Source organism: Vitis riparia, chromosome 19, assembly GCF_004353265.1.
Source record: "Vitis riparia cultivar Riparia Gloire de Montpellier isolate 1030 chromosome 19, EGFV_Vit.rip_1.0, whole genome shotgun sequence".
Lineage (NCBI taxonomy): Eukaryota > Viridiplantae > Streptophyta > Magnoliopsida > Vitales > Vitaceae > Vitis > Vitis riparia.
The window spans coordinates 4,495,096-4,511,637 of record NC_048449.1 but is presented as its reverse complement, the minus strand read 5'-3'; the positions used below and the strand labels follow the sequence as shown (position 1 = coordinate 4,511,637).

General features: G+C 36.3%; 2 protein-coding genes across 2 annotated transcripts; both read left to right on the top strand.

Moving 5' to 3' along the window:
* Positions 1 to 2,360: 2,360 nt before the first annotated feature.
* LOC117909351 (uncharacterized protein At5g23160) lies at positions 2,361 to 3,843 on the top strand. The gene is made up of 2 exons (XM_034823363.1): positions 2,361 to 2,782; positions 2,882 to 3,843. The coding sequence occupies exons 1-2, from the start codon at positions 2,480 to 2,482 to the stop codon at positions 3,440 to 3,442; spliced, it is 864 nt and encodes a 287-aa protein (XP_034679254.1). The 5' UTR covers positions 2,361 to 2,479; the 3' UTR covers positions 3,443 to 3,843.
* A 601-nt stretch (positions 3,844 to 4,444) lies between these two features.
* On the top strand, positions 4,445 to 14,964 carry LOC117909218 (tRNA (guanine(37)-N1)-methyltransferase 1). The gene is made up of 9 exons (XM_034823163.1): positions 4,445 to 5,376; positions 7,361 to 7,459; positions 8,996 to 9,115; positions 9,201 to 9,367; positions 12,664 to 12,734; positions 13,542 to 13,684; positions 14,184 to 14,295; positions 14,431 to 14,543; positions 14,683 to 14,964. The coding sequence occupies exons 1-9, from the start codon at positions 4,519 to 4,521 to the stop codon at positions 14,824 to 14,826; spliced, it is 1,827 nt and encodes a 608-aa protein (XP_034679054.1). The 5' UTR covers positions 4,445 to 4,518; the 3' UTR covers positions 14,827 to 14,964.
* The last annotated feature ends 1,578 nt before the right edge of the window (positions 14,965 to 16,542 follow it).

Below are 16,542 nucleotides of genomic sequence, written 5' to 3'. Positions count from 1 at the left end.
ATTCTTGTTCTTCTAAAGTCTAATCAATTAGTGTGCTCAAAGTGCACAAACAAGCCCATCCCGAATTCATTAACCTATTTATTATTATTTCAAAATAACTTTTGATTTTATTAATTAAAGCAAACTAGACAAGCAAGCATGTTGTTTCCTCCTTTATAAGATAATTAAATTAAAAAACTTAAAACCAAAATTAACTTTAATTTATAATTAAAATATGATTATGGCAAATTAAATTTATTTTCCAAACAAACTTTACCATTTATTTGCTTCCAAACTTTTCTTGAAGTGGCACATACTATGATATGACCAACACCACATTTCAGCATTGAGACAATCATTCAACAAAAGATTAATTGATTTAGAACCCATTTAGTAGTGATTTTAGTGTTGGGATGTTCAGTTAAAGTAGTCAAAGTTGTTAGAATTTCATTCTGTTAATAGTTCATAGTTTTTGGGACATGTTGATAGGATTTGACTATTTCCTTAGCCATTTACCACGTTCTTACGTGGGCTGTTTGTTTCCTTTTTAATCTCTTTTGTAAGGCTTATATAAGCCCGTAACTTGTTTTGATTTGAATAAGATTCATTCTCAGATTGTGAGTGAATTGCATTATGTCTACAGTTTACAACATTTAGAAAGCACTTTTAATATTTTTAATACTTTAAAATTTTTTTTATACAAGTGTTAAAAATATTAGAATGCGTTTGATAGTAATTTTAGAAAACATTTATAGTATTTATAACACTTAAATGATATAAATTTTTAAGAGTTAAAAATGTTATAAATACTTTCTAAAATTACTATCAAACAGACTCTTAGAAATATTTTATATAATCACTTCTAAATGCATTTTTAGTCTTTGAAAATAAGGTTATTATGGATTTAGCATTTTATTAATACCGAGCGTCAATACCATTAACATTGATGAACTTATTTGGGTAAGGTTTCACTTCTATGACAAAACCATCAATACCATCATTTTTGAGAGCATGAAGGATTTGTGATCCATGTAAGGTAATTACCTCTCTCCAACTTGATTGGGAAGTAAAGCCGAGATATGAAATAGTTAGAACAAGTCTAACAAAAGAGGATGAAGTAATTGTTAGATCCGTGATTGTAGTAGAAATTACAACAATGGATATGGTGGGAGTCACGACGCTAGTCTCATGTGGTTTTGATACCATGACTAAAATTTAAAGAAAAATGAAAAATAATAATCGAAATAAATAAAAGAATATTCCAAAGAGAAAAACATGGAAAAATTTGAAAGTTGAAAAAATTGTTGTAGCATTTACAACACTAAAAAATATAATATTTTACATAATTATTTATCATAATTATCACGAAGAACTTGACATTTCTCATATCTTAGATGAGTGTTCTACATGCAAAGTGTCAAAGATATTTCAAAAGTACTTGAAATAAAAGTTGATAAATTATTTTTATATAATACTTAAATTTTTTTTATATAAAAATTAAAAAATTTAAAAATGTGTAAGTTTATAATAAATTTTAATTATATTGGGTATTTTTTTTCATATTTTTCATAGAAAAATCTAATATGATTAATTCATTATTATTAATACATATTTTTTTCTCTTTTTTTTATTCGACATATTAAAGAAAATGAGTGCTTCTTGCTTCTTACTCTGCCCCATGCGGATTCCCTATTAACGGTTCTTTTTCTTTTTTCCCCGAAAAAAACCGGCAAAGGGGTGAGTGGGTGCTCCCGAGTGGCGTGTGGGCTACGTGACGAGCACAGATCCAAGTCTTCGTCGGAGTCAAAAGTAAAAAAAAACAAAAAAAAGCGTCAACAAAAAATTAAAACAATCTTCAATTTGTAGACTATCCAGTCTCCGGGCGTACACGTAAAGCGAAAAGGGCTTCTTCTTCTCAGTTCTCACAGATATTAAAGGCGTCTCAACTGACTGTCACGGGCGTCATCACCACTGCCAGCCTCCCTCATTAACGTCTTCCATTACGCAATCACCACCCGTATTTTCACCTCCTGTCTACCTGCGGCCTCTCTCCCATTTGTTCATCTCAAAATACGTATTTGGAATATTAGTAACATCAATTTTATTTATTTATTTAAATAAATAAAATAAATTTATTGAATACATTTTCTATCAATAAAAAATTTTTGTAATATCAGGCTCCTGAAATTATGCATTTTGAAAATGTAAAACCTAAAAATTGCCCTCTTATTTATTACTTTTTGCTTTTCTCGCATGCGTGACCCTGAATAGTGATTGGCCTTGAGACAACAAAAGTCACCCGAGGAAATACCCCACTTTTTTTATATTAAATAATGGTATAACAGACTAAGTCCGGCATTGCCGGCCTGCAAATCCGAAGCGCCACCCAAAAAACAAAACCAGACCTTCGTTTTCCTAGATATTAACTAACATCACACCTAAATTCACGGAAACCGCAGGCCACCAACCGCCCTTACAAAACCCTAGTCTGCGTGCCTGAATGGAGTCTCTTCACCACCGCGGCCGAAGCAACAGGTTCCTGCTATGTTTCAGACCGCTCCCCATGGCCGGTTCTCTCAAGCCCGACCAATCTCAGCACCATTCCACTGATCAGGTTCTGGCTTATATAGCCGTCAGCGATAAGGACCACCGCGGCGTCGTTGTTCCGGCCATCATCTCAACCTTGCCCGATGACAATTACAAAGCCTCCGGCCGAGAGTTCAACACTACTCGCCGGAAAAAACGAGGCTTCACTCGTCACTTTTCTAGGGTTCTCAAGGCCGTTTTGTTCGATACATCGCTGGTCATTTTCATCTCATCTGATGGTCGATTACACTCGAATATTCGGTTTCAATCTCATTCTTTTCGTTTTGTTTTGATCGATGCTCTGTTTTGTTCGCAGGTGAAGAGGATCCGAAGCCGGAAATCACGAAAATGCTCATTCCGGTCAGTTAACTCTGCAAAAAACGAGAATTTTTCTAACCTCGTTCGCGATAATTTGTCGGAGCGAGAACCGTTGGAATTTCAGTACGGAACCGATGATCGGAGAACGAAGTCCACCTCGCATACACCTCGGCGTTCCGCAAGTGCGGACCATCTGTCCTCAGCATCAATGCACCCGAACTGTTCCTTGTCTCTAACATCAAAGCCGAGCGCTTTGCCTCGGAAAAGCGCTCCGTCTCTGAAGAGTGCGTCGGTTCGACATAACACGGCCGAGTTGAATCAGAAACGCGCTTCGTACACTTGTTTGTGTTTGATTCTAGTGAGTCTCTTCGCTTTGGTATTTTGGGGTAAGATTTGCGCTATCTTCTGTGCGTCAACGTGGTTGTTCTTGGTACCGCATTATAATCACGGAATCTGGTCGCCGGATCACTGCGAGGCCTCGGATCACTGCGAGGCCCCGGATCACTGCGAGTCGCCGGATCTGCGAGTCGCCGGAGCACTACGAGTCGCCGGATGTTGACTCTGTGAAGCATAAGAATAAGGTGGTCATGGGAGGATTGCTGGAGTGGAACCGTAACGCGGAACACTCAGACGGCGTCGTTTTGGCCCACCAAATTTTGATGTGATTTTTTCTCAAATTATCGTGTACATATTTATTTTATCGTGTTCTTGTTTGTAAGCAGTCGGGTGGTTATTTTAGTTTTCCTTTTTCTTACCGGGTGAGAGGTTCAATTGGCTACTACATGGCTGATTCCTTGTCGCATTTCGGAGGAGATGAAAGAGATTCTCCTTTCATCCACGTGTTTCTTTGAAGAAATGAAAATGAAATCTTACAAAATTTTGTTGTGTTTGAGGGAGATGGCACGATGGGAACAATGTGTGATGCCCTTTTGAGCTGACTCATGTCATATAATTTTTGTTCATGCATTAGTATATTATTTATAAGTTAATACAACTATACACTCTTCAACTAATGATTTACGACTAGTCAATATTTTATTTCAAAAAAACTAGCGTCTATTCCAAGATTCCTAAATTTGAAGGTTTTGGAAAAGAGTGGCAGGCTGGCAGCATCATAATGGATACAAAATCATTGATTTTAGGACATTATAATGTCAAATAATTACCATTGTTCGTCCAATTATTATGAAGTGAGGTAGGAGACTGAAAAAAATAATATAATAATATTAAAAAATTATTAATTATTTATATTTTTAAGTGATCAAGAATAAAAAATAGATGAAATAATGATAAGAATTTAATTTTTTTTATAAGAAAATAAAGAGAAAGAGTAATTGGATGATTATATAAGAAAATAAAATTTTAATTTATAAAATAGAGGGAAAAGTAAAAGTTTATTGAAAGAAAAAAAAAAAAAAGGGTATTTTTGTCTCGATCGATATATATATATATTTTTTTATATTTTAAAGAATGGGTTATTCTGGCAAATATGGGGGTTATTTTCACACTTTATCCAAATAACCCTCTGGAAAATGAGTTTCAGTTATCCAAAGATGCATTTTAGCGGCAAAATTGACATTCGCTGTTAACCAGCTAAAACCCTACCATTTCCGAGAGTTGAGAATCTCGGTCACGATGGTCACCAAGCTCTTCCTCAGACCTCACTCTCTCTCCTTCACACTTCTCTCTGGAATCCACTTGTTCCCGAAGACCTCTCTCTCTAAACCTATTACTCTCTGTCTCCTCTCCACCACCGCAACCACCCCAATCCCGACCTTAACCCAGACACTAGACCCGAACCTCTCCTATGGGCCGTCTCTCCACAAAGGCACAAAACCATTAAATCACCAAAATCACCAATTAATTGCAGCAACTCCAGAAGAAGAAGAGAGTGTTTTTGATAAAGAAGCCTTCACTAGGGTTTTCAACCTTACAGCCATTAGAGTACCTTCAAAGGACTGTTTCGCCCTCGAAAACCGCCTCCGAGGGCACCTTCTGAACTGGCCTCGAATTCGGAACATTGCTAGAGTTCCAGGGGATGAGGTGGAAGATGGGCTGGTGAAATTGTTGGGAGAGAAAAGGAATAGTAGTGATGGGAGTGAGAGTGAAGGGGATTTTGATTCACTGAATAGGAGAATTTACGGGAAAGCGGAAGGAGATGGCGAAATCTTGAGTCCAGTTTTGTACAGGGATACGCTTGCCAAGACATTTGATTCCCAGGGTTTTGCGAATTTTAGGAATCTTGCAAAGTTGTCTAGGCCAAAGAAGAAGAAGAGGAGGAAGGAGGAGGAGAGGAGTGAGGGGAAGAAACGCACTGGGAAGAATGAGTTTGCAATGGTGGAAGTGGTTGAAGACGGGGAGGAGGGGGAAGATTTGAGAGGGTTGCTGGGGGAGGAATTTAAAAGGAAGAGGTGGAGAGGCTCAACAAGGTTGTTGCTTCTGGATGAGCGGTATGCGGATAAAGGCGTGGAAGAGTTGCCCGAGGCAATTAAGGTGGCTGTTCCAATATTTTGGTGATGCTCTGTGAGTTGGTTAGATTTTTGCATTCATTTTGTATTGCATTCAAGTTTGTAGGTTTGATTGCTATTTAGGATAATTGGGACTGCTAGAGCTGTGCCTCTCATTTTGTTCTTCTGGATACACGATACCCCTGCTGGTCACTTATTTCTTTTCTGTTCTGCTCTCTTTCTAGTGGGCAAATAAGGGATGAATGGACCATATGAGCAAATCGGTGGCATCATGTCCATATAAAACATGGAAGCATTGTTCTTGATTACATTTGAACCATGGGTGTGAAACTGATCTTTTTTTTTTTTTTGATAAGAGAGATAAAATTGTATTGAAAAGAGCTGCCAAAACAGCTACTCAAAGTATACAAAGAAGATACACCTCCCCCATCAAACACAGAGGAGCAAGAAAAACCCCACCCTCAACGAGAGCCCACCCAATCAATGAAACCAACTAAAGTCGAAGGACCATCTTTTATAAACAATTTTGTCTCTGACCAAAGCAAGAAAACAAAAGAACTCTTAAGTCTTTGGATGGATAGCACATCATCTTCAAATGCAATACTATTCATTGCCTTCCAAACCGTCCAAAAAATACATAAGGGATATGTTCTCCAAACTTCCTTTCTCTTTTTTCCCACAAAAGACCCGTTCCAGCTCAACAACGTCTCCTTAACAATGGCTGGCATCACCCACTGCACCCCAAAGAGAGAAAAAAACAATGCCTATAAAGTCCTTGTCTTGGCACAATGGAGGAGGATGTGATATATCGATTCTTCATGCATTTGAGAAAGGTAGCATCTATTCGCTAAAGGCCATCCTCTTTTCTGGAGTTGATCCAAAGTAAGAGCTTTTCCCCATGTTGCTTCCCACCCAAAAAAACTCACTTTAGGCTGCACACAAGTTTTCCATATAACATTCGAAGGGAAAGAGACTGAAGGGCCAGAACCTAATGCTTTGTAGAGAGACTTAATGAAAACTTCCCACATTTAGTCTCTATCCAAAGCTCCCTATCTTCCACATCCAGCTGAACGCTCTTCCCATTGAGGCCTAATAAAAACCTGTACACCTCATCCACCTCCCAATCATTGAAAGGTCTAGAGAAAAGCGGGCTCCAACTCCCCCCTCCCTCAGTGGCACTCCACACATCTTTCGCCTAAGCATCCTTGGAAATAGCTAGTGCACAGGTTATTTGGAACTAATTTGGAAATGATTTGTTTTTGGTAAACAATTGTTACTAAAAGTCTATTCTAGTGGGATGGGCCCTTTTGACAACAGGAGTGCTCCTGTGAATTTGATTTAAAATGGAAGGGGCAAAGTTACTTTGCTAGCATGGGCATTTGGTATAAGTTTTAAGTTTATATATCATTGCTTGAACCATTTTCTTAGGGAGAAATTGACTGTTACCAAATTTTCTGAGTTCTCTTGCAGTGTATTGGTAATGGAATTTGACTAGCCCATTTATTAGGTAGATGTTCGTGTGCTTGGATTTTTTAAATTAATTTTATTGTTTATGATATTATATCACTGCTGGACGAGGATTTTGTCATGGGAAAATTTCCTTGCTGGTAGTCCAATATTCCTTTAATGCTGCAAGCATTCCACATGGATAGGGCCCATACACATGTGGAAACTTGCCGATACACTGGGATGCAGCATGTAAGCTGAAAATTTATTCCTTGGTGCTTCAAGTGGAATTTTGTTTGCACTGTATACTGGAAGTGCTGCTTAAAACTTTTTGTTAGCTCTCCAGGACATGGATGGAGTTGCCTTGTCTCCATTGGTACTGCATTAGCTTGTTGCTGCATTTGTATCTGTGTTGTCTTATTTTGAAATGAAAGTTTCATATGTTCTAATGCTTATCTAAAAGTTGTCCTTTTGCTTATAAATATATTTATTGTGAGTTGTTTTTGTCCTACTTTTTAGTTTGTCATTGATATTACATCTAATATGCTAAATGTGTTCTTCAGGCAGTGTTGAAAGAAGATACTGGCCAAAGCATGACATCAACTTTTGAGCTTGTGAAATGCAAGCTGACCTTGTTTTATAATTACTGGCAGATGAATGAGGTGCTCCGCACAAGATGCTATTCTTAAGCGTCTTCCTTCTCTCTATCTGTTCTCACGCCTAGTTTTACACATTTACTGCAAAGTTATTCTTCCAGCTGTCTTTTTCCATGAACTATTTTTGTTTCTATTTTTTGTAATTAGTGATGATGAACTTAAATTCAAGCAGATTTCAGATATGATGTTTTACTACCTTTCGGAAGAAAGAGTTAAGCCTTGTTTGTTTTCTCAAGTATGAAAGGAAATTGCTCTCAGACTTTAAGACATTTTATTGCTATTTGTTTGTAACTTGTTACTTTTTGTGAGAGAATTTTGTCTTAATGGGAAAAGTGAAATTTTTTTACTTTTTCTTTGATGGAAAAAGCAACTTTTTCTCTTTTCAATCTTTAGCTTCTACAACACCAAAACCCTTAGTGAGACCTGGGATGTTCCTAAATAGATGTCTTGACTTTCTAAATTTAGTTTTTTTGGTTTTTCTTCTTTGTCATCCGCCCTGATCATTTCTTCTCATTTTCTCCCTAAACCATAGTTGACTTTGAAAAATTTATGTTGTATTGCATCTTTAATGCAACTTTGAAAATTTTGGGATTTGTGGATGATTTAGATCCTAGAATAATTTTGAAATTTAAAATTAATGGAACAACATCATGGAAAAAGTTAAGAAGGCATTGGAATGAAAAATTGTTATAATTTTGAAGAAAATTTGAGTTAGATAAAATTGAGGTAAAACATTTTATTTCTGGAATAATTGAGTCCAGCTTGAAAATTATTGACTACCTAAATAATTCCTAACTTATTTAATTATTTGGGTAGTAGTATGAAAGTGCTAGGAGTCACCTAACAAAAAAAAGAGTGTGTATTTGATAGGTAAATTGAAGAGAGAGAGTGTGTATTAGGAGTCACCTAACAAAAAAAAGGAGTGCAAACCCAAGTACACAGGAGAAGCAAGACAACTTTTATTATAACAAGCAAAAGGAGAAAGTTTGCTGGAAATTTGTGTACAAATCTAGCCATTAAATTTCCGGTACTTCTTCCTGATGTTTATGCATGAAAGAATATCAATTCAAGTTTTGCACATCAGAAATGATAGTGGCATGACTACTGGTGGCGAAAGGAGAATGGGGCAGGTTGTGGGAGAGGGAGGAGGGCTTATGTTTTTCCTCTTGCTTTAAGTGAGTCAAAGTTGAATACTTTTTGTTTAATTAGCTAGAGAATGAGCATTTGAGGTTCAAAAATTTATGAAACCACCTACCTTCCCAGGACCTCGGCATTACCCCCAAAAGGAAAAGATAAAGGCTCAAGTGAAGCACCATTCTATTTTTATGTTGTTAGGCTGTTTTAATATATCTAAAGTGAGGATACGGCTTTTTATATTTCCTAGTACATCCTAAACATTTAAATGTCACAGATTGCTCATAATAGCCGAGGCTTTTTAAATGAATTTATCGATCATGCCCTTAGATTATAGGGACTTGCTATTCTGAAAATTGGCTTGAGAAATTTGTAAAACAATGAAAAGGTTTTGTATGTTTCTTGCAGATCTTAGAGGCCTTGCTGCCTGAAGGTATGATTGTTCCTTCAGCCTTTGAAATGGTTGGGCATATTGCACACCTGAACCTCAGAGATGAGCATCTACCATACAAGAAGCTCATTGCAAAGGTGTGTAGTTATAGAAAGGTTATTACCCTTTGATTAGTTATTGCAGAAATGAACTTGTAACAGAAAAAGGTTCCTTTCCTTTCAGGTAGTTTTGGATAAAAACAAGCCAAAGATACAAACAGTTGTCAATAAGACTGATGCCATCCACAATGACTACAGAACAATGCAGCTTGAGGTTTTGGCTGGAAACCGTTCCCTTGTGACTACAGTAGTTGAGAATGGAATGCGTTTTCAGGTTGATCTAGCAACAGTGTATGTTTTCCCTTTGTTACAAGTTAGTAGAGATTTCAATTAAACTTAGTGGCAGTTTTACTCTCAATTGTGGAAAATTGTCAAATCATAACTTAGAAGGTCATTCTCTTTTTTGACCAGTGACCAAAAGCCATTCTCTTTCCATTAATTTAGTATAGCTGTATAGCAAGGATACTCCCATTTTCATATTTTTCCCTGTTGCAGCCTCTGTGTGCTGAATTGGATTGACAGTGTGCTGTAGGACAACCCTAGGATGGTTGCCTACACTCAAGGGTAGGTGGGCTAGGGTTTTATTTTTAGGGTGTAAGGAGAGGAACAAAGAATAAACTTTATGGTAGAGAAAATTATAAGATAAGAAATAGAGAGAAAGAAGAAACAATGAAGAAAAGATGGAAAACCTTAGATTCTCACTAAGGCCTTCTAGGAGTCTCACCTAGAAGAAAATCAATGGAGTCTCACCATTGAGGGTTGCAACCTTGCAATGAAAGAAAGTATAATATTATTCATCAAAATTCATTCCTTTGATTTACATTGATTAGCCTATTTATAGGCTTCTCTAAGAAATCCAAAGTCTACTAGGACTCTAATAACCTATCATGACTCAAATTCTAATTATATTATAACTCAACTAGCTAATCCTAATTAGACTCCAACAAATACCAATCCTAATTTAATTCCAAGTAATAATAATCCTACTTTAATTACAATTAATACTAATTCCCTTTCTTGATATATATCTTGAATATTCATCCTCATCAATTCCCCTTGACTTGAAAAAAACTCGACCTCGAGTTTTAGTGATTTTCCACGATCAATTGAAATTCCGAGCAATGCCTTCCACCCTTTCTTTCTTCGTCGTCTCTTTCCCATGGTAAGACAAGATCTCAAGATCTCTTGAACTTTTTCAATTTCATGCAAGACAAATACTGGACTTCGAAAAACTTTTTAATGTTGTACAACAAGTTGATAATTCTCGAAATAATTATGTGTCTTCAACAAACTTGTGGGAAGTTGTTTCCCACACTCTTCTTGTAAATTGTTTTGTGGAAGAATAAGATTCTTGAATTCCCTATATTCAAAAGAAATTTCAGCAGATTCTTCATGTTTCCCACCACTCACGATAATGTTTGGCCTTGGGAAGTCAAACATCGATTCTTCTGAAACTTCTTCAACTTCTTTGAGCTCTTCTATTGGTTGATCTAAGATTAGTTTCATCACCTCTTGCTTTCTAGATTCATCATTGATGATTTCTTCGTCCTTTCTAGTAACTTCGACTTGCTTTTTAATAAGAATATTTGATGGCTCTTCTAGTTTCAAAGGTGCTACTTTTTCCTCTGGTTGCTTATGTGGTGGAATTTCCTTCATTGGACGAAGGATCTTCTTTCGCCCATTGTGCACAAGTGTGTAAGTGTTCTCATAGCCATCATGTTGGACCCTTTCATAAAAAAGCCATGGTCTTCCAAGCATAATATGGGCAACTTTCATCGACAAAACATCACACCATGCTGATAACTCAAAATTATTACTGAAATTAAACGTCACTAGACAACGAGAACTCACCAAAATAGATGCGTCATTTACCCATGCTATTTGATAGGGATTTGGATGATCTTCTGTCTTTAGATTAAGCTTCTCAACAAGCTCCTCTGAAGCTAGATTGGAACAACTACCTCCATCAATAATCAAAGTACATAGTCTCCCTTGACAAGCAACACGAGTTTGGAAGATGCTAGTACGTCGCCAATCCTCCTCTTCATTTAGCCTTGGTATGTTCACCAATGGCTGCATAAAAAAGTTGTAGCCTTCAACCATGTTTGCATACGTTGCTCCACTCCTCAATTACATATGCCTTCATGCCAAGAATTTTCGCTCTGATACCAAAATTGATGTAGGACAACCTTAGGATGGTTGCCTACACTCAAGGGTAGGTGGGCTAGGGTTTTATTTTTAGGGTGTAAGGAGAAGAACAAGGAATAAACTTTATGGTAGAGAAAATTATAAGATAAGAAATAGAGAGAAAGAAGAAACAATGAAGAAAAGATGGAAAACCTTAGAGTCTCACTAAGGCCTTCTAGGAGTCTCACCTAGAAGAAAATCAATGGAGTCTCACCATTGAGGGTTGCAACCTTGCAATGAAAGAAAGTATAATATTATTCATCAAAATTCATTCCTTTGATTTACATTGATTAGCCTATTTATAGGCTTTTCTAAGAAATCCAAAGTCTACTAGGACTCTAATAACCTATTCTACTAGGACTCTAATAACCTATCATGACTCAAATTCTAATTATATTATAACTCAATTAGCTAATCCTAATTAGACTCCAACAAATACCAATCCTAATTTAATTCCAAGTAATAATAATCCTACTTTAATTACAATTAATACTAATTCCCTTTCTTGATATATATCTTGAATATTCATCCTCATCACAGTGTCATAGGAACTTCTCATGCAAGACTTTTTGAGGATTTTGCATATCCATGGCGGTGGTAGCATGAGTCTATAACATTATAGCCCAGAAAATTTTCCAGACCTTCACTGATCAGCAATCAATACACCCTACAAATAACTTCAATAGTCTCTCAAAATTAGTTCAGGGAGTATCATTCTTAGTAGTCCTGGACAGTGGGTAGTTGAGGCATTGCCTTGTGGATGTTGTCATCAATCTGGGTTGTACTTTTGATTAAAGGTCTTTTTCCTTCTTTTTTTTGTTTTTTTGCCTTCTCTATGTACAACCTCACTTGGCATAGTCCTAAGTATATTTTCTGTTTGACATGGTTTCCATCCCAATTGTTGCTTTTATTAATTCCCATGTATATTAAAAAATGAAAAATGATCTCAACATAATACTGGTTCTACCTGTAGGAGGCCTCTTCAAGTGAGTTACAATATTTATAAGTGAATGCTTATACCTAACAACAAGGACATATCCAAACCCTTGTCATCCATACTTTTATGTTTCCCTAGGAAATTTATCCTTTATCTTAGTTTTGCTGATAGGCATGGTTAGCAGCATACACCTGATCTGCTTAGGTCATGCCATTTGGAAGTTTAAGTACCAACCTATTCTACTAGGACTCTAATAACCTATCATGACCAGAACCTCCCTCATCCCCATCCCATCCCCTTGCCACCGAAGCCAGGCCTCACAAGTCTACACATGAAAATTTATTCTTCACAATGAACCATATAATTTGAGTTTTCAACTTTAGAGTAATGTTTAAGAAAAAGGGAAAAGGAAAAAAATAGAGTCAACAAGGATTTAATGTTATTTTCTTAATCTTTTATGCAGGTATTGGAATTCAAGGCTTGCAACTGAAAGACAAAGGCTCCTGAACTGCTTTACGCGCAATGATGTTGTTTGTATGTTTAGATTTTGGTCTCTGTCAATCATATTGGTGCAGATATCAATTTTATACTCTGCTCCTGAATTGCTTTATGTGCAATGATTGCTTGTTTGCTTTTCTCTTGGCATCAGTTAAATCACGTCTGCCGATTTTTAATCTTTTACTCTTCTATCTGTCCTATAATAATTATTGTGTTTATGCTTTTGGATTTTGATCAAAGTTGCGTATCCCCCATTTTTTTATTTGTTGATGGCATCATTTATGATTATTTAATTAAAGTTCAAGGGTAATTTCCATAAACTTATGCAGTAACCCACACAAAAAGTTGAGAGAAATCAGAGGTATCGGTTGCATTTAAAAAATACTCAAAAGAGGTGCATGCTGACCAGTGGATACGAGTGTTGAGAGATGGGCCTGAATCAAGTTGCAGCCCCATTCTTTATTGATTATGCTTTCGATTTTCCATTACAGGAAGGATTTCCTTTTGATTGACATTTTCAATTGGGAACTGGGGTTTTGTGGACCTTGTGGTGGTTCAGTTATTACCCAGTGATTTACTTTGTTCTCAATGTTAGTTTTCATGAATAATGACTTGCTGGTGGGAACTGTTGGGTTTCTGAGAATTGTTTGAATTTCAGATACTTGACTCTGAAAGCTGGTTTTATTTTAATAGGGGTAATGTCTTCATATTGGATCTTTCATCAGCTACTTTTGCCAGCTTCTAATTTTTCAAAATATTTGATTTCTGTGGCCAAGAATGTTAAATAATATCAATATTGAGGTGCTTTTACATGTGTGGTCATTTGTTTTGTGCAATCAACAGGTGACGTCTTCTCTGGGGTTGGTCCAATAGCTATCTCAGCAGCAAAGAAAGTAAAGCGTGTGTATGCTAATGACTTAAACCCTTATGCAATTGAATACCTGGAAAGCAATAGTGTTCTCAACAAACTTGAGAGGAAGATCAAGGTATGAATATGTTCATTTTCTTGCAAGGGCCATTCCCCAGTATCTATTTTCTATTCTGTTAGTTGAAAGAAGAATAATAAGAACAAACTAAGTCCATTTATTTTTCCGTGATTACCATCATCAAATTTTTAGTAGGGCGAAATTCTTGTGGTGCCTGAATAATGGAGATGGTGGCATGAACATAACTCCTTTTTCAAAACATTTTTTTAATCGGCATAAGTCCTCTGGAACATTCAACACTAGTGGGGATTGGCTTCTACCGAAATGCTAAGTTTTAAAATTTTGATAACTGAGAAGCATTGTGCATCATGAGTTTGTTTGAGTTCAAGCATCATGGACAAAAATATGAAAAAGGAATAGTTGTGTCACTGGAATGTGGTGGAATATTCTTGAGTTCTTAATATGCATGTACATCAAACTGTGAACTTAAAGTTGTAATATTAGGGTTTTAGAGAGTTTCCTTCTTGATGGAAAATCACTTTTCTCTGTTGCTTTCTAGGTATTTAACATGGATGGAAGGAGGTTCATCAATGCCATGTTTACTAGTGATAAGGCTGAGTCGATCACACAAGTTGTTATGAATTTGCCTAATGATGCTGCCGAGTTTCTAGGTGGGTCGTTACTCTCCGGGACAACTTGTTCTTCACTTCGATTTGAAATAGAAAGTGCAGAACTGCCCAGGTTTCACTCAATATTGTCAGAACTATTGCAATCTTCTAAATTTTGTCTCTCTTATCACTTGCCAGATGCCTTCAGGGGAATATTCAGAAAGAAGTCCAGGGATAAACAACTGAAATTACCAATGATCCATGTTTATGGGTTCTCTAAAGCTCAAGATCCAGAATTTGATTTCCATCAGGTTTGGTTCTGAAAAGTCTCACAAAAAATGAAGACCTTGTGGCACACAGTGGTTAACTAGAGAGAATATGCCTTTACTTCTTATATATTTTCTTCACTTAATGATTCATCGTCTTTTCTCTTCAATGATGTTAATGCAGCGGATAAGAATTGCGCTTTCAGAGGTTGCAGTTGATGTAGAAATGCACAGGGTTCGACTGGTTGCACCAGGAAAATGGATGTTGCGGGCATCATTCATCCTCCCCAAGAGTGTGGTATTTGCAAAAGCAGTGTTATATATGTAAGTAGATTAGATTTAGAATAAGGGGAATCATAAACTAGAGCTTTGTTCCATAATCTGGTTTGCCAATCAAATTAATTGACTTCATTATTGTTCCTTATTTTTATACTTGACAATTAAATAATAATGCTTGTTGTACAAATGGGAATGTGCAGGCCCTCATTAGGCCTAGTTACAGAAAAGTTGTACAAATTTTTTTGGGTTTGTCTTTAAGTGGAAAGAAAAGGAAAAAGAAAAAAAGAAAAGAAAGAGAGAAGCAGGATGGCTATGTAAAGCATAAAACACCCAAACGTACATATTTGGCTTTTGGGTAGATTTGACCCTTTTGGATGGTATAGATTTAGTCGTCCTAGTGTTTTGGTAGGAGGGCAAAATGGTAAATAAAAGATGAGAGAAAGACCGGAGAGTATCCGCGTCCTTGACTCATATCTTAATTATTAGGCCTCTTCCTGAGGGTGGTCCTAGGTCCTTTTGGTTGTAAGACATGGGAAAAGGCTGAGAAATAAAGGAAGTAGGGAATCTTGATATATTTGATCCAAATTGGAAATGGGTTGTACACTGGTTGCATAAAGTAAAACCATACCGTTACTCTATCCCCTACTTCCCTTTTGGTAACCCCCCATCCCCTACTCCCCACTACCTTCCCAAAATTTTCATTTCCTTTTATTAGTTTATTTATTTATTTTATTTGGCTTTAATTTGGAATTCATTGTCTGTGTTATTCTCCAAATGCAGTATGATTCACTAGTTTGGGTTGTGGACCGTCAACTATTACAAGCTAAGGTTTCATAATATATACAAATCACAAAAAAAATAAAACATAAAATCCATTAACCCAATTGAAGAATTTGGTAAAAAAAAGAAGAAAAAAATCAATCATTTTATTTTTAAATTAAATTTTATAAAATATATATAAAAAAACATTTCTAATTGTAAAAGTTAAAATCCTTTCAACTAAGGAAAGAGATGAATAATGACATTATTTGAAGGGCATGTGTAAAGTGGGGCTTGGAGTAGAGCTGCCTCTCAATCATTGGGTCATATCTTGTTCTCATAAACCCCCAAAATCCATCATGCTTGCCCAAAACCAACACCTCCCATCTTCCATCCGTCTCCCCACCATTCGTCCGCCATCCTCCTTAATCTGACTTATCTCGTTTTTACCTCGTATGACTACTTCCACCATGCCGTCCTCATTGCGATCCCTTCGCGCCACAAAACTCAATTGCATTCAGTTTCCTTTCCAACCCTAAAAGTGATGTCGTTCCTTGTTGAGTTGTACGATGTATCGATAAAATGCTTTGGTTGTTCACACAGTTTGGATTTTTTTAAATCTTTTGACTTCTACTGACATGACTGTTTTTCATTGGGGTTGTTACCATCTTGGAACGAGCCTTTTAGTCATGCAATTATAGCGGTATTAAAAACCAATATTTCCTTACTCATAAACATCTAAATTTTGAATCTTGTTTAGTAAGTGTTTTTAGTCGTTCAATTATTTAAAAGAAATTTTTTTTTAAATATTTAAAAAATTTAAAACACTTCCTAAAATCACTAACAAGTGCACTGGAAGAATAATGACAGGTTTTTAAGTTTTAAGTTTTAACTTTTAAAAAGTAAAATTAGAAAATATTTTTGTAATTTCAAAGTGTAAAGTGGGGCCCCAAGTAGAGCCACCTCCAATCATTTCAAGTAGGGTCATATCTTATTGTAAAAAAAC

Bases quoted from the DNA above. Each gene is read 5' to 3' on its own strand.
- LOC117909351 (XM_034823363.1), top strand. From the start codon at position 2,480: ATGGAGTCTCTTCACCACCGCGGCCGAAGCAACAGGTTCCTGCTATGT. The intron at 2,783-2,881 runs GTCATTTTCATC...TTTTGTTCGCAG, and splicing joins TTTTGTTCGATACATCGCTG to GTGAAGAGGATCCGAAGCCG.
- LOC117909218 (XM_034823163.1), top strand. From the start codon at position 4,519: ATGGTCACCAAGCTCTTCCTCAGACCTCACTCTCTCTCCTTCACACTT. The intron at 12,735-13,541 runs GTATGTTTAGAT...TGCAATCAACAG, and splicing joins TACGCGCAATGATGTTGTTT to GTGACGTCTTCTCTGGGGTT. The intron at 14,544-14,682 runs GTTTGGTTCTGA...ATGTTAATGCAG, and splicing joins CAGAATTTGATTTCCATCAG to CGGATAAGAATTGCGCTTTC.